We start from the raw sequence: 26,899 nt of genomic DNA, 5'->3' as shown, positions 1-26,899 counted from the left end.
TTCCGGGTACATCATGATGTCATGTCGTCCCCGGAACGAAATGGACCAATCCGTGGAGCCGTTACGTTACGTTGATTGGTCCAAATTGACCAATCCACGGACTTCCTCACACACTCAGTGCAGCTCAGCTGATCTCTCCTCCCTGGCTGCAGGCTGATAACAGACCGTTGGGATCGCGGCGAAATTCTCTCTGCAGACCCATTCTCACAGCGTTTATCAACCTTTTTCTTACTCAATATCAAGCCACACTTATTGTTTTTACTTCGGCTGTGACTTTGTGTGTGCTCAGGGTGAGTTTGGCTGTTTTTCGCTGTGTATCGCTAAACAAGGAAATCACACCTCCACGGAGCTCAGCTCGATTCACAACGTCCCGACTGGTCCCGACCAATCGGAGCACACTGGGCTCACAGGGAGGGGGGGGGGGGGAAGAGCTGCAACGAGCCGTTTAGTGGAGAGAGTGAACACACATACTTTACAGAGATGCTGTATGCGAAACCAATGTGAGTTTGGAAAATTGCACAGTATGAATCTATTCTAGTAGACCTCAACAATGGAATTATGATCAGTGGAAATGGCCATGACATGGGACCTTTAACGGAATACGAGAGAGAGAGAATTCATAACAAGTGGTACAGGACAGGTAACAGCGTGTTTTTCGGATGGAAAATGAGCCAAACGCGAAAACGCATTATTTGGATGCACTTCAACCAAAACCCAGGCAGTGATAAAGCGCACCATTTGTAAAGGCAAAATATCCTTTAAAGCAGGGGCAACAAATAATCTCCATCGTCACTTAAAAACACAGTATCTAATATTAAGAGATGCGTGAATTTCATTCAAGGTAAGGCAACTTTATTTACTTAACACATACAGAGGGTCAATTCAAAGTAGTACATTCACTGACATGAATGACATGGATATGGCGCCACCTTGTGTCATGTTTATAATGCAGATTATTGACATTAGGTCTGGCAATACAGTCAATCATTATCCTGGTGACTATTTCGCAGATAAACCTAGTAACCCCGCCCCCTTTAAAAAACGGCTCTTTTGAACGGCTCTTTGAAAGGAACGGCTCCATAAGATCCGGCTCCCTTCAAAGAGCCATAATTCCCATCACAAGTGATTACGCCCTATAGGCTACGATCAGAGCTTACGATCATTTCCTGATAACGAAAATACTGACGGGCTGTCAAGAGAGGGGGAGGAAAAGAGAGACTCCGTATATTATTCTTATATTATTATATAGAGTCGTTATTCATTTGTTTTAAAGCTCAATAAATAACAAAGAAGACCTTAGACCGGCATTTTTATAATTTTGTCTGGAAGATTTAAACTTTAACGGACATGTTGACCAGCGAAGAAACATTCTAACGGAAACTCTGCCGCATGGTCCCCTCGTCCCTTGGAAGAGGCGGAGAGGTGGGTGTTTTTCGTCTGCTGGTGGACTACCGGAGAGATTTACAGTAGGAGCAAACGCTTGCCTCGGGGAGGGAGAAAAAGAGCCAGAGCCCTGGCCCCTGCCTCTCTCCCCACCTCTGCTGCTAAATCCACCGCGGAGAGTAAACAGAAGGGCAACCATGGCAACCATGCAATGCTCGTGAAGTCTTCTTCGCTGCTTTTGGTGTATTTTGTGGCAGAAGTACAGCGCCACTTACAGGCCCGGGCATATGTACTACAGCGTCTCCAGCGGGTCGAGCGGTCTTGTGTGGACGGACACGTTCCTGGTGCCGAATGCGTGTGGACGGAAGACTTTTTTGATATCGAATTCGGTTCGTTTTCATTACCGTCTCCGTGTGGCTAGGGTCTAAATCTCTCCGAGTGCTTTGCTTCGCTGGGCTCCTCTCAGCTCATCCTATTAGGGGCGGCTTATAGAGTGGACCTGGGAGAGAGGCATTCTGTGACCTGAGGGTAATAGGCAAGGTTGAGATACCACATCTGAAAATCTCTCTGTTCCCCATGGAGTTGAACTTTTTTTCCAGCCTCAAATCCAGACAGAATGTAGATGACTTTTGCTCCCGAGCTCCAGGCTATTAAACCCTGCACAGCAGGTAGAACTCCCTGCTGACTCTAATATTGAGAGAGCAGAGGAGGAGATCTGAAGCTTTAGACTGAGGAATAGACAAATGCACATCACTCAATATCATTTAGTCCAATTTATAAGAATGCTTCTGTTTCTTCTGACCAAACAGTCTCCCTTCCTACTGTGTTGTCTGAGTTCACCCTACAGAGCGGTGCAGTGATGAAGTATTTTTGTAGGCCGACCCAGAAGTTAGCATTGCAAGCGCTGCCTCGACAAAAACCAATGTAATTTCCCCATCGGTTTCCCTTATATATTGCAAATAAGCTCTGTGGCCAACACACGTTTATGATACTTAACATGTTTTGTTCAGCAGGATGATCTCCATGTATCAACAATACTTTATGATTTTGAAAGGTAAATGCAATCGGCATGACTGATTTGTTTCTGCGTGATGAAATGTAGAACTTAGTTTAGTCGTTTTACTAACACATAAGCTTCGAAAATTCACATGTGGAGTATTTACTGACATATTTCATTTCGTAAACGAAAACGTAAAAAACTCATAAGCTTGTGTTAACCACAGACCTTATTTCAGGCTTCTAACCACACACACACTGTAAAAACCATTGACATCGAGACGCGGGAGACTTAGAGTTGAGCATTATCAGGGGCACGTGGCTTCAAGGTGGGTTGCCATCTCTTGTCTCTAGCTGCTCGATGTCTGCTATTGATATATTGATATACTTTATTAATCCCCGTGGGACATTTTTTCTCTGCATTTGACCCATCCTAGTGTTAGGAGCAGTGTGCTGCTATTTTGAACGGCGCCCGGGGAGCAGTGTGGGGAACGGTGCCTTGCTCAGAGACACCTCGATGTCTGCTATGCTGCAAGAGGCTCGGTCCGTCTGAACTTCAATCGATAGCCATAGGAGCTCGTCACAGCCTCTAGCTGTGACGAGCTCCTATGGCTCTACACGTTACACCACTCGGGATAGAACATATTAAGACAATACAGAATGATGTCGCAATCAGTCTCTAGCCTATAAACAAACAGTTTGCTATGCATTTTTACTAAATGAACGGTTTCCTCCGCTAGCTTGCAAAGTGAATGTAGCTACAGCTACTACCATCTGAAAGTGAAAATGAGGCCTTAGTTATGCCCTTGATTATAGTATATGTTTAGTGCGTCATCTGAATCAAACCCTTTTACAAACTAAGATGATAACACAACAGCCACAAAACATTGTGCTATAAAACATTTCACCTAAATGATGGTTGTTTTCTGTCCTCACTACAATCAATGTTTCTTTTCTTTATCTCTGAAACCAACATGGCCACTGACAGAGAATAAGGAAGGATGTCCCATAGAGTAACCTCTACTGTCATTAAGAGACAAATGTAGTGCTGACATAGTTCACAATGGTTCACAGCAGGAGAGACAGGTGACGTGTCCTCTCTGATTCTTAAATCCTATGGTAGGTGTGTCTCCTGCACAGTAGCTTCTGTTCTTAGATGAGTACTCAGAGACTCAGCATCAGGGACTCTGAGCCGCCTGACCTTTATCAATGTTCCAGTCGGTCCATTGCTCACACGTTTGTGCTGCAAAGGGTAGAAAAAAAGGGAAATGTTCACGATAACCATCGGATGGAGAGAATTGAAGGAAGAAGATCTAGAAAAAGAACTGATGAACTGAATGAACAGATGGATTAAGGATGATTTATTCTACGCAGAGATACTGTCAGATCACAATATGTGTCTTAAAGGGTATTCTACGGATATCCAGAGGAATAAGTAGCCTTGTACAAATTCATATTTCATGTCATTCGTTTTGAGGTCAAGCAAAGCTTCAAAGACAAATGGAAATGTAATCTGAGAAGCAATTAATCTGTGCTGGTTGAGTAGATTTCTAAGTGGGACATTGTAACAGGCTCCAAAGTGGTGACTACAGACAGAGAGGCGGAAGCATCAGATCCAATAGAGCACACTTTGAAATGAGTTATTTAATGTGCACTGAGTGGCAATAAGCTGGATACAGTAATAGCTGCCCACTGCTCCTCACATTAGGAGGGCTTAAATAAAGAGACTCTGACTGTGAGCAGCGCTGCGTGCATGTGTCAGATTTCTTTGGATTCTTCCATTTCCACTTCCAATATAATGAGTATCAGAACAGAAAATACAATGTTTGTCATGATACTCTACTCAAAGTATATCCAAATACATTCCTGTGTCAATGCTTTAGTGTTAAATCAAAAAGTTACAAAATAAATTAAATATAGATATGTTTTGCTGCTCTATCTTCAAACTGTGCTTAATCTACCGTAGTATTACACCCACAGAGTTTTCTTTTTGAAGATTACAACACTTTTTTGCAATCTAGCAATCTAGCAAAGTAATGAATTATGATTGGTATCCAGTATTTAAAATATACACATACAGGCTATTAGTTATCCTTAATGTCTCACACATGCAGTAACAAACAGAGCATTAATAGCATCAGTTTGGACACCTGATCAAAAGCAGTCCAACATTCCACCAAGTTCACCAGCGAGTTTCTAACTGTGAGCCTTTTCACTGAAACAGCTGCTGCCTGAAACTAGGGTCACAAAGGAAAGCGGATCAAAACAGTGAAGTAGTAATGAGTTGAAGTACGCAGGGGTAACGGCTGGCTTGGTGACAACTCTCTGTTGCTTTGTTACTATCAACAACCCCTTTTCCATTACACTTATTGAGCCATTGTTAACAATAACACTATTGATTATAAGTTCTTCAACTTACTTTGTAGAGAAAAAAGGGTTATTGTGATGCAATGTATTACTTTATTTGTTTATAGAAAAGTTTTAATTTAGAAGGAGTTAAGAAATGGACTGGTGTGAAATATTCCCTTAGGCCTTTTTTATTTTAGATTGAAAACATGAACGGTTGAAGTATATGAAAACATACTGGTGGATTAATTATGCATGAGAAGCCGTCCTTTTCTAAGCATTAATTTCCCATAACATACATTTGTCCAGATGATGCTATAGATATAGTAGTCATTGGTCCTGTATCCACCCGTTAGTACAGTGGCAGATGGATGGATGGATGGAATAGTAGCTGAAGGGACACATAAATGAACATCACGGGTGGATATTTTTTAAAAACATGTAGCAACAGTTTGCTGTTGCCGTGAACTTACCAACCTCTGCAGCCATCACAGTGATGTTATGCCACGCGGTCTCCTCCCGGTCCAGAACCTGAGAAGTCCTGATGATGCCGCTGTTCACCCCGATATTGAAATACAAAGGTCTTTCCTCTTCATTTTCTATGAAGTACCTGCAATACAAAATGACATAAAGAGGAAACAAATCCATAAAAAACATTTGAATATTTTAAATGTTCCTTTCAGAGAGTATTCTGATACAATATACAATGGCCAATGCAGATAAATGTGAATTTTACCAGAATTTAAACCAGACCAATGTATTGATGGTGGTTTGAAGTAGTGTATTTTTTAAGTGCAATGCACAAACTAGAAATGTACTTTCCCTAACAAAAGGTTTGACAATACAACAATATATTATAACAAAACACATGTATTATCATGCATATACCCTTCACTCTATTTGTAAGCCTTTGAAACTACCTGAGAATACTATGAAAGGTTATATAGGTAATATGTACTGTTATATAGTTGCACCATTTTTTGTTCACTATAGTGATTTTCAAAGAAACTGAAGAAACAAAAAAATGTATCAAAGAACTATAGAAAGCAAGACATGGACATCAACAGAAACCTTGATTCCCTCCAGCATGTTTTCAGAAGTAAATTCTCAGCTTAGAAAATAATTAGTGTCTGATTTGTTTTTATCAACTCATTAAAAATGGCAGATTGTTCTTCTTCATTGAAAGATTTTGAAAAAGGGCCAACTGTGGAAATCAAAAAGCATACAGGCAGAAAGATCCATTAATTAACTTTATACTTCAACCCTTAAATTGGCAAGTAATCTGTTTCAATGTTGATACTGCCTGATAGAAATGAATGGATGGATGAATGGATGAATGGCGTGTGACTGGGTTGATGGATTGATGAAAAGATAGGAGGGCAGATGTTGTATGGACGAATCAATGAATGGATGTTGGATGGATGGAGTGTGGCTGGGGGGATACATGGGGGATTGATGGATATATGATGGATAGATGGCTGGATGAATCGATGGCTGTTGAATGGATGGATGGATTGGGATGGATGGATGGATGGATGGATGGATTGGGATGGATGGATGGATTGGGATGGATGGATGTTGGATGGATGGATGGATGGATGTTGGATGGATGGATGGATGGATGGAGTGTGGCTGGGGGATAAATGGGGGATTGATGGATATATGATGGATAGATTGCTGGATGAATCGATGGCTGTTGAATGGATGGATGGATGACACGATGGATGGATGGATGTATGGATTGGGATGGATGGATGTTGGATGGATGGATGGATGGATTGGGATTGTTGGATGGATGGATGGATGGAGTGTGGCTGGGGGGATACATGGGGGATTGATGGATATATGATGGATAGATGGCTGGATGAATCGATGGCTGTTGAATGGATGGATGGATGACACGATGGATGGATAGATGTTGGATGGATGGATGGATTGGGATGGATGGATGTTGGATGGATGGATTGGGATGGATGGATGTTGGATGAACAAATCGATGAATGGATGGATGGATTGAGTGGGACTGGGTTGATACATGGGAAATGGATAGATATTGGATGGATCGATGGGTGGATCGATGGATGAGTTGATGGATAGATGGATGGTCGATGGATGGAGGGTTGATCCAGTGGCTCATCTGGATAGACATTTTGCAAAGCAATTGAATTCCTCAGTGGATCTGCCGGTTGAGACAAAACTATAACATCTATTCACCTGTAGGGACACCTGAACGCCAAATACTTCCATGATAAACAACTACACACACACACACAGCACATCATTTCCTTTACCGGATAGCGCTGTTGGTGCTATCTGGGTCCACAGCGGTTACAGTGCCAACCTGGGTGCCGACAGCTGAGTTTTCATACGTGTCCATGATGTAGTAGTCCATGGAGAAGACAGGAGGCTCATCCACGTCACCCACAATGACTCGCAGCGTGGTGGAATCCTTAAATGGCCCCAGGTGGGAGAAACGGGCATCTGGATGAGTGTTGGAACCTTCGATGTTGAGTGTGTGAACTTTTCTCTTCTCATAGTTCAAAGGCTGGGGAGGAGACAGAAAGCACAATAAGCTGCATTTCAACGATGATCACCTTAATCCTGACAATGTCATATACTGTTAATGCCATAATAGTTATCCTAGAGTAATGTGACCCACCCCTTTACTCAGGTGAAGTAAATGGGAAGCTAAAATAATTCTTACAACACATGTTGCATTCACACAGGGCCTGCCAGGAAACATTAGAGGAAATGTTGACATCTGTTGATTGACTAATAAACAGTAAAAAGACCTTTGGTCGTCAGACAAATTGGGGTGGGGGTTTAGTGTGATAGTCAAAGTGAAATGAGATTCAGTCGCTCTGTTAGGAATGTGACACAATGACTGGGAATCAAATGCCAACAATTTTACACAAAAGTACAAAAACAAAAGTATTTTTTACTATATATAGGAAAAAAAAGAAAAGAAAATCGCTCTTGGCAAAGGCCAAAAACACTAGACTATGTAAACGTGACTTTTGGTACAAACAAAATAGAACGTGCCTCGAAAAAACGCGAAAAAAGACGAATGGAAGACGACGAACTGGCGCAGGAATAAGACAGACCAGGACTATTTATAGAAGAGTCAACTGGACACAAGTGGAAACAATCAAGGGTGTGGCAGACAGTCACACTGGTGAGAAAACACTTAATGGCAGGGAGTCAAGGGCTCTGAAAAGATAAGGAAAATACTCCTTTTAAATTAACCATTGAATCTGTAAAGAGTGGCTATGAGATATTGTAGATCATCCACCATCAGGGTCGTTGTATCCTCAGACAAGACACTGAACCTTAAATCACTCTTGATGGAGTGGCACGCACCTTGCAGGGTAGATAGCTGTCATCAGGATGTGAGTGTTTGTGTGTGGGTATGTGTGTGTGTGTCTCTGTGTGTGTCTCTGTAGAGGCTTCTCAATACTCAAATTTCCCCTCCTCGACTCCCCTCCTCGACTCCCCTCCTCGAGACTTAGTCCCGCCCACAGGAGATGCGAGCGGAGGACCGAGGAGGGGAACCGAGGAGAGAGGAGGGGAAGCAGCAGACGTTTAAAGAAATGAGAACTCCTCTCCTCTGAGCGGTCATATTAAAGCGACGTCCGTTCATTATTACGTGGCAACAGCTGCATCAGCTGTCGAGTGTTTTGTCATATTTTATAATCTCTGTTAGATCAGCTGAACATTGTTCCCCCACATATTTACCTTGAATTCATTGAGAGTGCGGTATAATGAGACAATAACAGGCTACAGATGCGGACACACACACACAAATATATTTATATAAATATATGCAATTTAAAGTATGAGAGCACTCTCATAATAACGTAACACAATCAGAGACTGGATATATCCCCCCCCTCTCTCTCTGGTCGCTGAAATGGGGAATTGAAATTACGGGCCAAAAGTTGTATTTGCAAGTATTAAAAGTAAGCAGAGGACACCAAACCAACTGAGACCTGTCTGTCCGCCGCATCTGCGCACACACTGTACCACACACACACCTACACACTGTACAGGACACACCTACACACTGTACCACACACACACACACACACACACACACACACACACACACACACACACACACACACACACACACACACACACACACACACACACACACACACACACACACACACACACACACACACACACACACACACACACACACACACACACACACACACACACACACACACACACACACACACACACACACACACACACACTGTACCACACACACCTACAGCTCCTAAAGCATAATCAGGCTACAGCCGTTGTGTATTTTATTATGTGAAGCACTAAATGGTTTTAGAAAAATATCGACTCTTTGTTTGTATATATCTACTAAACTAAAGCAAATAAAGAGAGTAGGTCTGTTATACTGAGTGATATTTATTTTACACACTGCTCTGCTTTCTGCAGGACCTCACAGCTGTTCTCACTGTAAACATCGCGTTGCGATGAGAGCAGTTTCTAAAATAATATCCAGGGGATGCATGCAGAGCTGTCATTGGCTGAGATAAGTCCGGCCGTGCGTCACGCCTCCACCGTTCCCGGAAATGCATCCGCGGAGGAGCCGTGGAGGAACCATCAGTGTATCCTCGGTTATAGCTCCTCCAGAGAGCCTCCTCGACGCTCGATCCTCGGTCCTCGGTGTGCATTTAGAGAAATGAGACGTCCTTCAAAATGGCGCGCTGAAATTCATTTCCGGGTCACTACCGGAGGACCGAGGAGTCGAGGAGTCGAGGAGGGGAAATTTGAGTATTGAGAAGCCTCTTGTGTGTGTCTGTGTGAGTGTTTGTGTGTGTGTAAATGGGAGATTTAGAGGCAATTTACAGTTCATAGTCTTTGCGTTCATATAGCGTGGTGCAGGAATGAGTCCTTAAACCAGGAAATGAGTTAGCATTTTACCTCAACGTTTTTTTTAACGTGTTTGAAGGCCTGAAATACGGTCTGTGGTTAATACAAGCTGAAGAGACTTTCATGTTTTGTTCTACGACATAAAATACGTCAGCACCATTCTATTGGAGTACTACATGTTGTTGTAGTGCATTTTCCATTGACATTTCCAGATGGCTACCCTACAATAACACTATCTCAGCAATAAATGCCTCAGAACACCAATTGATTGTTCATAACAAAAAGGTTGGACACCCCCAGAATACAATGTGTTACAAAATGCTGACAAAAGACAACTTCGAACTGTGGGGGAACAAAGAGCAATAATTATGGACCCCCCTTGTGTAGAGACTTTTCCTCTGTTCTCGTGTTTCTAAGTGGCTGTAAAAGATAAAAAGATAAAAATGAAAAACACTTTTAACTCTGACCCCAGTAGTGCTCTCTCCTGCTGAGCACAGGCTTCCCTGCTGTAGATCAAAGGCTGCAGCTTGGCTAAAGCTAGGAGTACTGGCCAGGGCCATGCATGCTGGACTTTTTTTAATGATTATTTGTGCTTGGCTTTTCTGCCTTATTCTGATATATAGAGAAAATGACAAGGGTAAGAGAAAGGGGGTGACAAAGGGCCAGGGTCTCATTTGAATCCACGGCTGTAGCAGTAAGGACTCAGTCTTAATGATACACTCTATACCTGGTGAGCTAACAGGGAGCTCCTTTTCCTGAACAGTTCATTATGCAGGTTTCAAAAGATTAAGAAAAACCTTTGAACTGTGAAGGGAATATCATTTTGTGCCGCTTTGCGCCTGATAAAGCTGGTGCTGGTGCCTCTAATGAAAGGGTTCTCAAAATGTCTCTGGGAGACAGCCTGGAACTGAGAAATATAAACCTTGACAGATACTTCATTCACACCAACGCAACTCCGGTTCAAGCTCCGTGCTAGAGCTTTTCAGGTTCAGAACCGGTTCTTCGGTTTAGGTCCGGCTCTTTTCACACTGCCCAGAGTCCGACTGGTGCTGCGTCATTGCGTCGTCGTTGGCGTCATGACGTAACCGTTTGCGGGCCTGCTTCATAAAGCCAAACCACGCGGAAACCCCTCACAGCTGACACCGACAACAACAACAATGGCCGATTGTGCTCCAGCTTCCTCTGTACCTCTTCTGAAGACCAGATTCCCAGTAGGTAGCTGGTCTCTTCAGTAGACCACTGCTGCTTGTTAAGTTTCTCCATCGTTGTGTACAAACTGGATAAAACGCCGGCTTTTTGTTGTTGTTCAGGAGTTGATCCCGCCCCTGCCCCTGCCCCCGCCTCGACGTAAGCGTGACGTATGTGGTGCTTTTGCTTTGGCCGGACAATTTTTTGGTGCTTGAAACGAACCGGATTCCGCTGCGATGTGAACAGGAAAACCCGGTGCTTTTCAAGCTCCAGCTCCGAACCGGCCCTGAAACACCATTGGTGTGAATGAGGTAAGAGGGATACAGCTTATTTTCTCACTATTATTCAATCAAGAGAGGCAGAATAAAACTAAAACTCCTGATAGCAGTAAAGTTTATTTTGTTATATGAAATGTTGCTATGTGGAGCGCAGGACCTGTGAAAGTGGCACATGAAGCCAAAAAATGGAACTTCCCAAAATAAAATGACCTGCACCTTGCAATGATCTGCCAACGTTAAGGGCCATAAAGCAAGCACACAAGGATATCAATCTGAATTCTGTTATCAGTGCATTTTATAACTCTTAGGACCTAATGGGGAAAAAAATATGGGAAGGTGAAGTATCTTAATAAATCTGGTGATTTACCAAAATCTCTCTCCCATTGTACGTGTTTTTGTGACTTAAACACCTGAGAGGACCCAATTATGTTTGTGTATTTCATAAATCACACTGTTAAATAATAGTTCCATGCAAAAGGTTACATCATATGTAAATGTTTTACTGTATACAGTATGTAATTAATTATTATTATTATTATTATTATTATTATCATTATTGTAGGTTTTCAGGAACTGTTGCAAAAACCAAGCAGCTCGAAAAGAGGTTCCCAAAAAAAAGAATTTGATTTCATATTTATTATTTAGTTGTCCAAGAGATGTAGATTCTAAAACCATGGCTAGGAAAAGTCATGTCAGTTCCTATTTCTGCCAGAGAGAGGGGAGTTGGTCCGACTGTACTTTCTTCAGCTCCCCCCGTACCACCGGCCGTGGTGGGGGTATAGCTTCAGTGTTTAGAGTTAATCTCCAATGCCATTTGCTTCACCCAGTAACTAGCTATGCTAGCTTCGAGTTGCAGCTTTTTGAACTGAACCCAGCCTCGCCTATACTCTGCGCAGTCGTGTATCGTCCACCAAAGTACAATAATGATTTCATAACTGACTTTTCTGACTTTTTGTCCGGGATCATGGTGAAATATGATCGTGTTTTGATCTGCGGATACTTTAATGTCCATGTGTGCTGCGAGTCCAAACCTCTGGTTAGGGACTTTTTAAATCTCCTCGACTCTTTCGGTCATATTCAGTCTGTGGCTGGCCCAACACACGATAAAGGACACACCTTAGATTTAGTATTATCGTTTGGATTGTCTATCTCTGTGGATGAAATCTGTGCAGGAACGCGTATCTCAGACCATTTACCATTTCTGTTTACAACCTCGATCCCTTCCGCAGAAGTCGAATCACGTGCCCCTGCGCGTCGTCTGCGTTCAATTAACCCCTTGACTGCCTCACAGTTGTCAGATGATTTTAATACTTATCCGATTTGTAAATTAGAGGTGAACTGTGCTTTTAGTGCAGATGAGCTTATCTCTTTGTTTGATTCGACATGCACACTAATACTGGATTCCGTTGCTCCTTTTACGCTTAGACGCAACAAAGTTCTCTCAGAGCCGTGGCTCAATGATTGTACTTGCGTTTTTATACGCGCTTGCAGGCGTGCAGAGAGAAAATGGAAAAAGGATAAACTTCATGTCTCCTTAGAAATTCTTCGTGCTTGCCTTTCCGATTATCAGACGGCAGTCAAAGCAGCCAAAACAGAGTATATTTCTCTGTTAATCTCCAAAAATAGCCATAAACCTCAAGTTCTTTTTAATGTCCTTAATTCGATCATTAATCCTTGTGATGCTTCTCCAATTGTGCCATCAACTACTCTCTGCGATACATTTCTTAACTTTTTTATCGAAAAAGTATCTGCTCTTAGGCTAGCCTATACTAGTGTTACCCCAGATCCTGCTCCCTTTCTGTGCCCTGCTGTCCTCGACCACTTTGAACCTGTATCCCTCTCTTCTCTCTCGGATGTAGTCAAGCACTTGCGGCCGACAAACTGCACCTTAGACAGCATTCCCTCTAGCTTCCTTAGAGATGTTTTTGAATCAGTTGGAGCAAGTGTTTTATTGCTTGTAAACACCTCTCTTAGCTCAGGATGGGTCCCAGCTGCCTTCAAACATGCCGTGGTTAAGCCACTACTTAAAAAGAAAAATCTCGATCCCTCCATTCTCGCAAATTTCAGCCCCATCTCCCAGCTACCCTTTTTATCTAAAGCCCTGGAGCGAGTAGTCTACGCCCAGCTGCAGTCATTTTTAACCACGCATGGCAACCATGGAAAATGTCAGTCTGGCTTTAAACCTATGCATAGTACGGAAACAGCCCTTTTAAGAGTTTTTAATGATCTGCTCTTAGCCGCCGACTCAGGCAGCTTAGCTGTCTTGGTGCTGTTAGATTTAACTGCTGCCTTTGACAGTGTGGATCATAGTATCCTGTTGTCACGGCTTGAACAGTCCGCAGGCATTACAGGCTCTGCCCTTGCATGGTTCAGGTCTTATTTGACGGACCGTAGCTTCTCAGTGCAGTTAGGTGCCTTCTCCTCTGCCAAAGCCCCTCTTACCTGTGGGGTTCCCCAAGGCTCGATTCTGGGCCCCATCCTTTTTCTACTGTACATACTGCCCCTAGGTTCAATTCTCACAAAACATAATATCCCCTTCCATTGTTACGCTGATGATGTACAGATTTATCTGCCTCTCAATCAAAATGCCAACTCACTACAGCAGTTGAAGGACTGCTTAACAGAGATTAAATCCTGGCTGAGTCAAAACTTCCTCACCCTTAATGAGAGCAAGACAGAGGTCATCTTTTTTGGACCCCAACCAACAGTCTCCCCGGTTGATATTCTGGGCTCCCTCAATAAAGATATCCTCCCCTCTGTTATGAACCTTGGAGTGATCTTCAACAGTGCCTTTAAATTTGATAAGCAGGTTAGCACTGCAGTCAAGACCTGCTTTTTCAAAATACGACTATTGGCTAAGACCAAGTCGTTTTTATCTTTTAAAGAGTTTAAAAACTTTTAAAGGGTTATTAACGCCTTTGTTACCTCGAGACTGGATTACTGCAATGCTCTGTATGTGGGTATGGACCAGGCCTCAGTTAGATGCCTTCAGCTAGTTCAGAATGCAGCTGCACGTCTTCTCACTGGCCATAAAAAGCGTGACCATATCACCCCAATTCTGGCTTCATTGCACTGGCTTCCAGTCCGGTTCAGAATAGATTTTAAACTCCTTTTATTTGTTTTTAAAGCCCTAAATGGGCTGGCTCCTGCCTATATAGCCGAACTTCTCCATCGCAACACCCCAGGCAGAGCCTTAAGGTCGGCTGATCAGCTGCTGTTGATAGTGCCTAAGACCAGGCTTAAAACCCGAGGGCATCGAGCTTTTGCAGCGGCTGGCTCTAGGCTCTGGAATACTTTGCCCCTCCATGTGAGGTCGGCCTAGACCCTGGGGGTTTTTAATTCAACACTTAAAACTCACTTTTTCTCTCTGGCTTTTGTTTAATTATTCATTTATTTATTTAGTTATTTATTTATTCATTTAGTTCTTTATTTTAATATTTATAACATAACATAGGATTTCATAAAGTATTTTTAAAATAGTTTATACATTATTAGAATATAGGAAATTAGGAATAGTAGATAGGATTAATTAAAATATAATACCTTATATTACATTACATTACATTGCATTTAGCTGACGCTTTTATCCAAAGCGACTTACAATAAGTGCGTTCGACCAACAAAATACAAACTTGAAGAAAACAGAATCATATAAGTACATCAGGTTTCATAGAGAAAAAACATTTCAAGTGCAACTCAACTGGCTTTAGGTAAGCCAGTACTTTATTAGTATATAAGTGCTTTGTTAATAGTTCTATCGCTCGAAGTGGAGTCGAAAGAGATGAGTTTTCAGTCTGCGCCGGAAGGTGTGTAAGATATCTGCTGTCCTGATGTCAATGGGGAGCTCATTCCACCATTTTGGAGCCAGGATAGCAAACCCACGTGTTTTTGCTGATGGGAACTTGGGTCCCCTTCGCAGCGAGGGTGCAGCGAGCTGTTTGGTTGATGCAGAGCGGAGTGCACGCGCTGGGTGTACAGTTTAACCATGTCCTGGATGTAGGAAGGGCCAGATCCATTCGCAGCATGGTATGCAAGTACCAGTGTCTTGAAGTGAATTCTAGCAGTTACCGGAAGCCAGTGGAGGGAGCGGAGGAGCGGCGTGGTGTGGGAGAATTTAGGAAGGTTGAAGACCAGACGAGCCGCTGCATTCTGGATGAGCTGCAGAGGTCGGATGGCACATGCAGGTAGACCAGCCAGGAGGGAGTTGCAGTAGTCTAGGCGTGAGATGACGAGAGCCTGGACCAGAACCTGCGTGGCTTTCTGGATCAGCTGGGGACGCATCCTCCTGATGTTGTAAAGCGTGTATCTGCAGCAGCGGGTTGTAGCAGCGATGTTTGCAGTGAAGGACAGGTTGTTATCTAGGGTCACACCCAGATTGCTTGCAGTCTGAGTCGGGGAAACAACACAGGTGCCGATGTTGATAGTCAGGTCAAGAGTGGGACAATCTTTTCCCGGAAGGAAAAGCAGTTCAGTTTTGTCAAGGTTGAGCTTGAGGTGGTGAGCAGACATCCACTGAGAGATGTCAGCTAGACAAGCAGAGATGCGTGCGACAACCTGGGTCTCTGAGCGGGGAAAGGACAGAATTAATTGAGTGTCGTCAGCGTAGCAGTGGTATGAAAAACCATACGGGCTAATGACAGATCCGAGCGAGTTTGTGTACAAGGAGAAGAGGAGGGGACCAAGAACAGAGCCCTAAGGGACCAACCCAGTCTCATAAAAAAACGTGTAATAACTACGTTGGTCCACAACGTAGGACGTAGTATTTCTACAAAAACGCCTCTGAAATTGTAAGATCCCTACGTTTTTTTTCACCATTCATTCCAATGGCTGGCGTCTATGTCACGTGATCTTCACATTTCTCCCTGCAGAAAAAAAAAACATGGCCGACATTCGTTTTATTCTCGGTGGAAAATGCCTATTTTAAGGTTAGTTTGGCGATTAAAATGCCTTTTGATGTCATTTGATGCGAGAAATATGAGTTGTTATTTCAGATTATGTGTGCAGTGGATGTACATGATCTTTAGTTTGCTAGTTATTACGAAGATTACTTCAAGAAATTGTGTCTATGCAACGTTTTCATTGTTACCAAGGTGGTTGCTAGGGACGCTGCTATCAATATTATTTATTTTATGTTGTGTAACTGTTTAATGGCGTTATCTTTATTGCTACCCCCTTCCCGTCAATGTATAGTGTTGGTCCACAGCGCAAACGTATTAGTTTAACAAAATCCGCATCTAAAATGGTGGCATAGTGTGGTGCCGAGAGATGGGAGTCGGAGGCGGGCTATCATAGGTACAAACTAGAGCTAGACTTTTATTTAGCATCTCAAAACACATGTAAACAGCTTCATGCCCGGGAAGCGAAGACCGGCGGAGACAGGAAGTCCGGCTCACTAAAATGTCCGTGCAGAACAATACCCTAACCCATAGATCCGTGGGTGAATAATGTCAATCACCACAATAGATACGTTATTTTCCCCTGTGCAATTCTCCATGTACTCAACAATAACACATAATTATCCTTGTGTTTATTTATTTGTTTGATTAATAAACACAAGTTGGAGTCCGTCAGGACCGAGGGTCGGAGCAGCTCATTTGCTTTACAGAATATTACACCCGGACGTAAGTATTCTCTCCACTTCGCTTGACAAACCCCGTGATAGTCCTCAAGCTCTGTGATTGGAGAGTGTGCAGAGCGTCGAACAGCACTTGAAATGGGATGGAACCACGGCAGACTGTCCACAACTGGATTTGAACGGGTCCACCGCGTCGACCGCGTCCCCCCCCTCCCCCACCCTGTCCCCAGAACTACACATGCTGGCTATTGTGTTTCGCAACATGTTCTCTATCTTTGGCACGTCTCTACTGGGAATTGTAGTTTTAAAAGACGTTTTCATATTTCCCATAATAAGAAGTTGCCAGTATTAAACTGTGTACATCCCTGGAGGTTTAGGGGATAGGAAACACTCACATTTAAAACATATAATTAATAAATGGGTGATAATGGCTTGTGCCCATAATGGGCAGCATTAATATATACCCACACGACAGCTAAGGTCAGAAGAGGTTTATTTAACAGCTGGTCTTATGTCTGTGACCCCTCCTGTTGTTCAATGATGAGCCTGAAACATGCACTTGTCAAGGTTCAGAGGCACATTTTGCAAATATGGCAGTAGCCATCGATCATCTTAAGATAAGATGTACTTTATTGATCCCAAGTTGGAAACATTTGCGTTACATCAGCATGTGTATAGTTGTAAATATGCAGTGGTGTTTATTTGTAAATCATTTTGTATAATCACACAAATTCTGTGTTTTATATTTAATAATTCTGTGTTCTTTATTTATTGATTTTTCAATACCTGAGAAGGCCGGAGATGAAACACTTGGGTCACAGGTTCCTCAACAGTGCATCACAAGACATCTTTCAATATTTGTGTACCTCCACCATTAAACTGTCATATTCTGCACATTTCTTATACTATCTACATATATCTTATAAGAGTATAATACATATGTATAATATCAGTTAAAATAAGTGCTTCAACATAGTTAACATTGCTGGAGGTATACACAAAGTTTTACATTCATTGCATAACTATACCGTTTGTGAATATGATATGTCAATAAACCTTAGAACATCTTGAAATCTTGAAAGGGATGTGCAAAATAGTCATTATATACAGTCTTTAATGAACTATTAGTAGAGAATAACGAGTAATGAACATACTTTATAGGGATTCTATTAATATCTAATAATAAAAATAATGAAATTCAATAACATGCTTTAACCACTAAGTGTCCCTTTATATCAGCTGTGCACCTTTATGGTATAAATACAGCCTATCTACCAATTGGATCAAATATAAAAGTCAGCCGAATTAGTGTTGATACTGCAAGAATCTTTGTGTGAAAAGAAATGTAAGATGTTGTTTAATGGCTGATATATTTATGATCCACGTCACGTTTTCAGTTCTTCATGTTTGTCTAGAAGTCTTCTCATCAGGTCTCTATAAATACAGAACTACGGCAGATATGTAATATGTAACAACCTTGGTAACAATGAAAACGTTGTATAGACACCATTTCCTGAAGTAATCTTCGTAATAACTAGCAAACTAAAGATCATGTACATCCACTGTACACACAATCTGAAATAACAATATTTCTCGCATCAAATCACATCAAAACGCATTTTAATGGCCAAAGTAACTTTAAATAGGCATTTTACACCGAGAATAAAACGAAGTTCAGCCATGTTTTTTTTTTATGCAGGGAGAAATGTGAAGATCACGTGACATAGACGCCAGCCATTGTAATGAATGGTGAAAAAAAACGTAGGGATCTTACAATTTCAGAGGCTTTTTTGTAGAAATACTACGTCCTACGTTGTGGACCAACGTAGTTATTACACATTTTTTTGTGAGACTGGGTTGGAGGGACCCCTGTAATTAATTGACAAGGGTCGGACTCCGACCCTCTCCAAGTAACCCTGTAGGTGCGGTCTTTGAGGTATGAGGTGATGAGGGAAAGTGCAGAGCCTGAAACTCCAAGTTCTTGGAGAGTGCGAAGGAGGATCTGATGATTCACCGTGTCGAATGCAGCATATATTTCAGATTGTTTCCCTTTAGACCCTTGCGGTTTATTCTTAAAGACCCTTACCCACCCCCCATTTCCCCTCTGCTGGCCTATGGCCTTGTAGAGGGTAACGGGGTACAGAGTCGCTTAGATAAGCGGGGGAGTGCATCTGACAAAGAGATAGGTTGTTGTGCTCCCTATCTCTGTTTCTTATCCTATATCTAATATAACTGCTTGGGTCTTGATAGATTGAGTGGGGAAGTTCATGAGATCTTTCTAGAGGGTTATCAAGAATAACTTTTATCCAATGACCTTTTCCCTCTTCTGTGTCTGTGTATTCTCTTGTTCCGATTAACCCAGCCACATCTTTTTTCGTGTTTTGTATCTATATCTACGCCGGGATCCGGAGTCGAGGCTGATCCTCTTGCTGTAGTCCTGTGTCTTGGATCCTCTATCCTGAGTTCTGGATTAAGTCGTGGACTTCGGGTCGTGGCTGAACCTGTCTCTGCGGTCCTGCCTTTGGTCTCGTCATGTTGCTTCCCTGATGGCTTCCACAGGATTGTAGCTGACATCCTCGTGGATTCATCTTCTTATTACAGACACATGCATTTCCTAACATTCGGTCTATATGCTGTAAAATGTATTATCTCTTCGATTTACACACAGCATCTATTGCACGTCTGTCGGTCCTGGTAGAGGGATCCCTCCTCTGTTGCTCTCCCTGAGGTTTCTCCCATTTTCCCTTTAAACTGTGGGTTTTCTCCGGAAGTTTTTCCTTGTACGATGTGAGGGTCTAAGGATAGAGGGTGTCGTATTGTCATACTGATATTCTGAACAATCTGTGCTGTTGTATTTTCTGTAAAGTGTCTCTACTGTAGGCTATTTTTATTATATGTACAGCACTTTGGCTCGACCAAAAATCATTTATAAATGTGCTATATAAATAAAACTTGATTTGATTTGATTTAAAGCTTGCCGCTGTATTCAAACCCTCCACCTGAAAGAAGGAGCCACATTCAGCTGAGAGTGAGACTACAGATGGAGTGTGTAGGGGTCGCTATGCAATCAAGTCTGATGCAACCAAACATTTCAAGACATGGGGTTCCATTCTAAAATCCCTTTAAAAATAAACATTTGAGTCTTTGAAGGACATCAATGATAAATTGAAGAACCGGTCAAACTTGGCTGCCACTGTAAAATAATCAATTAAAGGGGACCTATCATGCAAAATGCACTTTGTGATGTCTTTTATACATAAATATGTGTCCCCGGTGTGTCAGGGAACTCACAAAGTGTCAGAAAACAAAACCCTCTCTCTTTTCCTCCGTACCCAAATCTCTAAAAAAAAAACGGGGGTGCTAACAAGCAGCTAACAAGCAGATCCAGAATTTTCGCTCCTATTACGCCATTGGCGACATCCGTCCCAACTTATCGTCTCTGTATACACTTAGAGTAAAGTTGTTATATATAATAAATATAATGGCACTGTTCTAGCGGTAAACACTTAAGAAAGAACATGTCAATGTGATGACATGTCATGCTATGTGCTGTATCAGAAACAATGCGCGGTGTGTTTCGGGAGTAATATGCTCTGTTTTTACATTAGCAAGCATGCTAACACTCAGAGCTAACGCTGTAGGCTACTGGAGAGAATATGTGTAACGTAATGCCCTTGTGGTAAACCCTGCGAGAGAGAAAGGTTTGAGCTCAGAAATAATGGTTGAAGTGGTTGGGAACATAATATGGCATTTCATCACGGCAGCGTTTAGCTGAGTTTCTCCCAGTAGAAAACTCTCTTAGCTGGGGAAAGCGGCGTGAATCTACAAAGGGGCGTGGCTAGCAGCAGCCGTTCCATTTAAAGCAGAATCAGCCTTTTTGGAACAGGGCTGGGATAGAGGGGTATGAGCAGTATGAGGCATGGCTACCAACCTGCGAACCTTCGGGGACAGAGCCTTCAGTGTGGCAGCCCCCACCCTCTGGAACGCTCTCCCTGCTGAGATCCGCAACATCCCCACGCTTGACGTCTTCAAAAGGGCCCTCAAGTCCCATCTGTTTGCTAAGGCCTTTGACCCCAAATCTATTTGTTGTTTTGTCTGTCTGACTGTTTGTCTGACTGCCTTTTGTTATGTTTGTTTCTACTCCTGTTCTTCTCTGTAAAGCGACCTTGGGTCTCATGAAAGGCGCTATATAAATCCAAGCTATTATTATTATTACAATGGGTGATCTTTGGTATTTTAAGCAAAACACTTCACAGACATGTTTTGTATAGGTATAATAATAATAATAATAATACATTTTATTTCTATTGCGCTTTTCTTGAACCCAAAGACGCTTAAATGGCGTATGGCCCTACAATATATTTTTAAAATATAGCATAATAGGTCCACTTTAAGCTAAATCCAGAGAACAAAGCTTAAACCTGCACCTTCCCCCGGAAGTGTTCCTCACAGACGCACTTGGAACGGATCCGTCTCGTACCTGCTTCAGGGAAACGATGCCCTCCCTGCGCTCAGCGTCAGTGGTGATGGTGAAGATGGCCGCTGCGTCGGCATTAGTTATTTTGTAGGTCATCTCAGCGTTCTGCCCCTCATCTTGATCGCTGGCTCTGATCCGACCCACTGCCTTCCCTACCGGAGCCAGCTCTGGAACATACAGCTGGTAGCTTCCTGCAACAGCAACACTGTTTATTTATATTCTGCTCATTAACCCCCAGTAAGCACATGAGCACATCATGGAAACCTGATGAAGATGCTCCATGTTCTCTCCTTGGTTTTCTATGTGGAAATGTTGTGTGTGCTCACCATGTCTATGTATTACATTTTCTTTGTAAATGGGATACACATATCAGTTGTGTGATGGTGTATGACTGGGTTTCTTTTTCCTTTTGTCAGAGCCCCGACATTTTGTTTGGCTACTATTTCTATATACATCCCTTGACATGTTCACTACTTCATTGGCATAATACTGTATTCATGCTGGCCTAAATTGTAAAACATGATATGTGTGTATTTATAATCACAAAAAGAGTCACATGGCCATTTAAAAAAAGCTGTTTTAAACTCCAACAGCAGGACTCAACATAATGTCTTTCAGCAGAAGATGAAATCGAAGAACAATTAACAGAAAGAAATGACTCTTGAGGATTAGAAGCCTTTAAGTATGTAAACAGCTAGCCAAGGGGAAATATTAAAGCGAAGATATTAGTGTAGCCAGCTGTCGAGATAAGTTAAACCAGAAAAAATTATCCTAACCAGAAAATAACTTGTCAGAGCTTCATTCTGTAATAATACATTTACAAGCTCAATACATTTATTAAATATAAGGCAGATTTTCCTGGATTAATGATGACTACTCTCAGTCTGACAATGTTTCTGTTTCATGATGAAATCTGAAAGTATGTGATCGGAGTCACTTACTCTGCAGGAACTTTGGAGGGTTGTCATTGACGTCCGTGAGGTTGACGTTGACTGTAGTAGATCCAGACAGTCCTCCAACCGAGCCCGCCATGTCTTTGGCCTGAACCACCACCGCATACTGAACACTGGACTCACGGTCCATGTTGGAGATGGCTGTTCGGATGATTCCTGAGGCAGAGACAAGACAAATAAATCAGTGTTTAAGCAACTTCAGTTAGTTTTATTTTGTTATTACACAGCTCAGTTCAACACTTGATTCTGATTGGTGAATTTGAACATTCCAGAAGTATACTATAGACTGCTGTGAAGAAAAGTAGATTGTTGCCTATCATGGGACTAGAGTATAGTCATATCAATCTGCAGAAAGAAGTCCGGTCAATATAATTTCCGCTGTGGACAACAAACATTCTTGTTTTACATCAGAAAACAACATGGAATACCCTTTTCATTTTATATTTGTGAAGAGCACAGCACTTTGGATTCATGATGGCTTAACTGTTACCAGCAAAGAAAAATAAATACGGGCAAATAGAAGGAAAGAGGTTAAAAGACTCGACGTAGGAGAAATCAACAAAGAGAAGACCGACAGGAAGTGAACACTAAAGGGAACAGTAAAAGAAGAAAGACAGGAAGTAAGGCAAGGCAAGGCAAGTTGATATAGCACCTTTCAACACAAGGCAATTTAAAGTGCATTACAAAAATGAAAGACATTAAGAAAATGGCATTTAAAAACAGTCATTAAAAAGCAAAGATAATAAAATAAACATTAAAAGAAAAAATACATGGTAGTAGTAAACACTAACAAGAACAGCACAAGAGGACAGACGGGAAGTAAACACTAAAGGGAACAGCAGAAGAAGACAGACAGGAAGTGAACACTAAAAGGAACAGAAGAAGAAGACTGAAAGGAAGTCAACTGTGGTCGTTTCTCAATGTCGAGTACACATGCTGCAGAGCAACTATTTCAAGTATACTACGTCATCGAGTGGCGCCGAATGCTGGGCATTTAACATGAATTTAAACAGTCCTTCTGCGCCACTCGATGACGTAGTATACTTGAAATAGTGGCTCTGCAGCAGGTTTACTCGGCATTGAGAAACGACCACTAACAGGAACAGCAGAAGAAGACAGACAGGAAGTAACCCTAAGGGGAACACGGCATGGGCTCTGTCATTGAGTTACTTTTCTTCAGGACACAAAATAATTTGCCTCACTGAGGGTCTAACCGTGCTTAAAAGCTGGATCTTTTGGAAACATTTGTCAGGATTGGTGCACCATTTTTTATTTTAGGGTTCCTGTGTGGGGAAAAAGCTAGCGCCCCCTACAAAGCTGCTAAAAGGTAGCCCATTGGTGTACATCAGCACCTAATGTAGTCTATCCATCTAAACACACACACACACACACACACACACACACACACACACACACACACACACACACACACACACACACACACACACACACACACACACACACACACACACACACACACACACACACACACACACACACACACACACACACACACACACACACACACACACACACACACACACACACACACACACACACACACACACACACACACGAGTGTTTAGCCTGGAGGCTCTCCGCTGCACTACTCGCTTCAGAGGCTAACAAAGCGCACAGCCACCTGGTCTTATCGGCCCATGTAGACGGAGCAGAGCAGGGAGCAGGACACACAGCACACTGTGCACCTGTATCACAGAGAGGACAGGATAAAAGCAAAGGATTTCCAAATGAATGGAAGGAAGTGGCGTGAGAGAAGGGAGTGGAGGAATTCTGCGTCTCTGGGATGGAGGCATGAATTAATTGACAACATTCAGGACCGAAACTAGTTTCCACTTAGTTTCAGACTAAATGCCAAAACCAATATTTCTGTGCCACTGTGAATTGGACTCAAAGGGATGTATTACATTACAGTATTATCGGTTTAGTTGAATACTGAACTCTAATTGGTCAATTTGGACATTTATGTTTCTCGCTAACAGACCGTTGCTAAGGATAATGCGCAGTAAGCCGGTCGTCACAGAGAAAGAAACCCTGGCAGGCTTTAGGTTCAATCACCCTGCAGGGGTCAGAGAAAGGAGCCAAGTGGAGACAGACCCTCACAGCTTCAGGGCCAGTGCTTTTTATCCAAATGATGAAACTCTTTAGTGGGCTACATCCTATAACAATGCATGACATGACTAAAACACTGAATGCATACAAAAAACATGCAGACCTCCAGCATCTTATCGTAGTTAAGTGTGCACGCTAAGCTGTGTTACGGCAGTTTCACATTTTAATATAATTACAAAAAACAAAAACATAACTTTAGCATAGTCTAACTATATCAATATATATAAAAAAGGGTGGTGGTTATAAATGTATTATCTTTTCAATTTACACACGAGAGGGATCCCTCCTCTGTTGCTCTCCCTGAGGTGTCTCCCATGTTTCCCTTTAAACTGGGTTTTCTCTGGAAGTGTTTCCTTGTACGATGTGAGGGTCTAAGGACAGAGGGTCTAAGGACAGAGGGTCTAAGGACAGAGGGTGTCATATTGTCAAACTGATATTCTGTACCAGGGCCGTGGCCATGGAGTCAACATTGGGGGGGACCAAAAATTCAATACAAATTTGAATACTAATTTCCTGCCATTCTAAAGGAAAATACATAAAAAATCGCTAACACATTGGATACTTTAAAACCTGTTAAACCCCATGCCCCTGGGGGCAAAACACAACAATAGTCACGAAACTGTGTCTCAGGCATGGGTGTAGGAAGCATCCTCAATGTGGGTGGGACAATTTGACGGGGGGTGTGGGCGGGCGGGGGACCTAACCTCCTCTAGGGGGGTCCGGGGCATGCTCCCCCAGGAAGATTTGTTTTTAAAATGTTAAAAGCATCAATCTGGTGCACTTTGAGAGCAACATTAGGGACTAAATGATTGTTTGTTTGTAGCCTTTATTTAACCAGGTGAAAGCCCCTTGAGATCAAAAGATCTCTTTTTCAAGGGTGACCTGCAAAAATCTATGGATACATCTCAACAACACCCATGTGAAACAGAACTGAACATTACATTACATTGCATTTAGCTGACGCTTTTATCCAAAGCGACTTACAATAAGTACATTCGACCAGGAAGACACAACCTTGAAGAAAACAGACATCAGGTTTTCATAAAACTAGGGCCACCAGGGTGGGTGGAGGGGGTCAGGAGGAGGGACGCAAAACTAGGGCCACCAGGGTGGGTGGAGGGGGTCAGGAGGAGGGACGCAAAACTAGGGCCACCAGGGTGGGTGGAGGGGGTCTGGAGGACGGGACTGAACTGACCGCCCAGGGGCACGGCAGAGGACCAGGAAGGGGTCTCGGGCGGACGGCCCGGGGGCAAGGCAGAGGACCAGGAAGGGGTCTCGGGCAGACGGCCCGGGGGTAAAGCAGAGTCCAAAAAGGGGGATTCGGGCGGACGGCCCGGGGGCAAGGCAGAGGACCAGGAACGGGTCTCGGGCGGACGGCCCGGGGGTAAGGTAGAAGCCGAGAAGGTGGACTCGGGCGGACGGCCCAGGGGCAAGACAGAGTCCAAGGTGGGGGTTATGGAGGGGCGAAGGCCACCGCGGCCGGGAAAGTCAGGGGGCCGGGCTCGAGGGCAAAGGCCGTGACTCTCAGGGGCCCGGGATCGAGGGTGAAGGCCGTGGCTCTCAGGGGACCAGGATTGAGGGTGAAGACTCCGGCTCTCAGAGGGCCGGGCTCGAGGGCGAAGACCGGACAGCTCCGGAGGCCGGGCAGGAACCGGTGTCGACCGGACCGGATCCGGAGGCCGGGCAGGAAAGCGCTGATGGGACAGCTCCGGAGACCGGGCAGGACCCGGTGTCAGCCGGACAGAAACCGGAGCCGGTCGGACAGGCTTCGGCAGGATCCCCCACGGAAGTGGACCAGGAGTTGGCAGGAACCCCGGCAAGACAGGTGATGGACATGGGGCTGGCAGGGCCCCCGGTAGAACCTCCAACGGCATGGGATATAGGGTTGGCAGGACCCCCGGCAGGGGAGTAGACGGAGGGACCTCCAACGATACCGGACCTAGGGTTGGCAGGACCCCCGGCAGGGGAGTGGACGGCGGGACCTCCAACGAGAAAGGAGAAAGGGTTGGCAGGACCCCCGGCAGAAGAGTAGTCTGCGGGACCTCCAACGGGACAGGACATAGGGTTGGCAGGACCCCCGGCAGGGGAGTGGACGGCGGGACCTCCAACGAGAAAGGAGAAGGAGCTGGCAGGCCCCCCGGCAGGAGAGTAGACGGCGGGACCTCCAACGGGACAGGACATGGAGCTGGCAGGACCCCCGGCAGGAGAGTAGACGGTGGGACCTCCAACGGGACAGGACAAAGGGTTGGCAGGACCCCCGGCAGGAGAGTAGTTGGCGGGGCCTCCAACGGGACAGACATACGATTGGCAGGACCTCCGGCAGAGGAGTAGTCGACGGAGCCCCCAACGGGACAGGACCCGGAGTAGAGACCCGAGAGGAGACTCGAGAGGAGACTCGAGAGAGGAACCAAGGGGGAACTCGAGAGGGGACTCGAGAAGGGACTCGAGAGGAGACTCGAGAGGGGAACCAAGGGGGAACTCGAGAGGGGAACTAGAGAGGGGACTAGAGGAGGGACTAGAGGAGTAACTAGAGAAGGGAACTCGAGAGGGGACTCGCGAGGGGAACTAGAGGAGGGAAGAGAAGAGGGACGAGAGGAGGGACTAAAGGAGGGACTAGAGCAGGGACTAAAGGAGGGACTAGAGGAGGGACTAGAGGAGGGAACTGGAGAGGGAACTC

General features: G+C 43.8%; 1 protein-coding gene across 1 annotated transcript in view; it reads right to left on the bottom strand.

The window, feature by feature from the left end:
* Window positions 1-26,899, bottom strand: part of LOC117462150 (cadherin-18-like) — a 173,189-nt gene that overhangs the window by 18,109 nt on the left and 128,181 nt on the right. Inside the window, exons 4-7 of the mRNA XM_071206380.1 lie at window positions 22,077-22,248; window positions 21,143-21,326; window positions 7,017-7,270; window positions 5,199-5,335 (exon numbers count right to left, since the gene is read on the bottom strand). Coding sequence (XP_071062481.1) covers window positions 5,199-5,335; window positions 7,017-7,270; window positions 21,143-21,326; window positions 22,077-22,248 — 747 coding nt within the window. The remainder of the gene's footprint in view (window positions 1-5,198; window positions 5,336-7,016; window positions 7,271-21,142; window positions 21,327-22,076; window positions 22,249-26,899) is intronic.

This window comes from Pseudochaenichthys georgianus, chromosome 17, assembly GCF_902827115.2.
Source record: "Pseudochaenichthys georgianus chromosome 17, fPseGeo1.2, whole genome shotgun sequence".
NCBI lineage: Eukaryota > Metazoa > Chordata > Actinopteri > Perciformes > Channichthyidae > Pseudochaenichthys > Pseudochaenichthys georgianus.
Note: the sequence above shows the minus strand (reverse complement) of the source record. Positions and strands in the feature narration are given on the sequence as shown.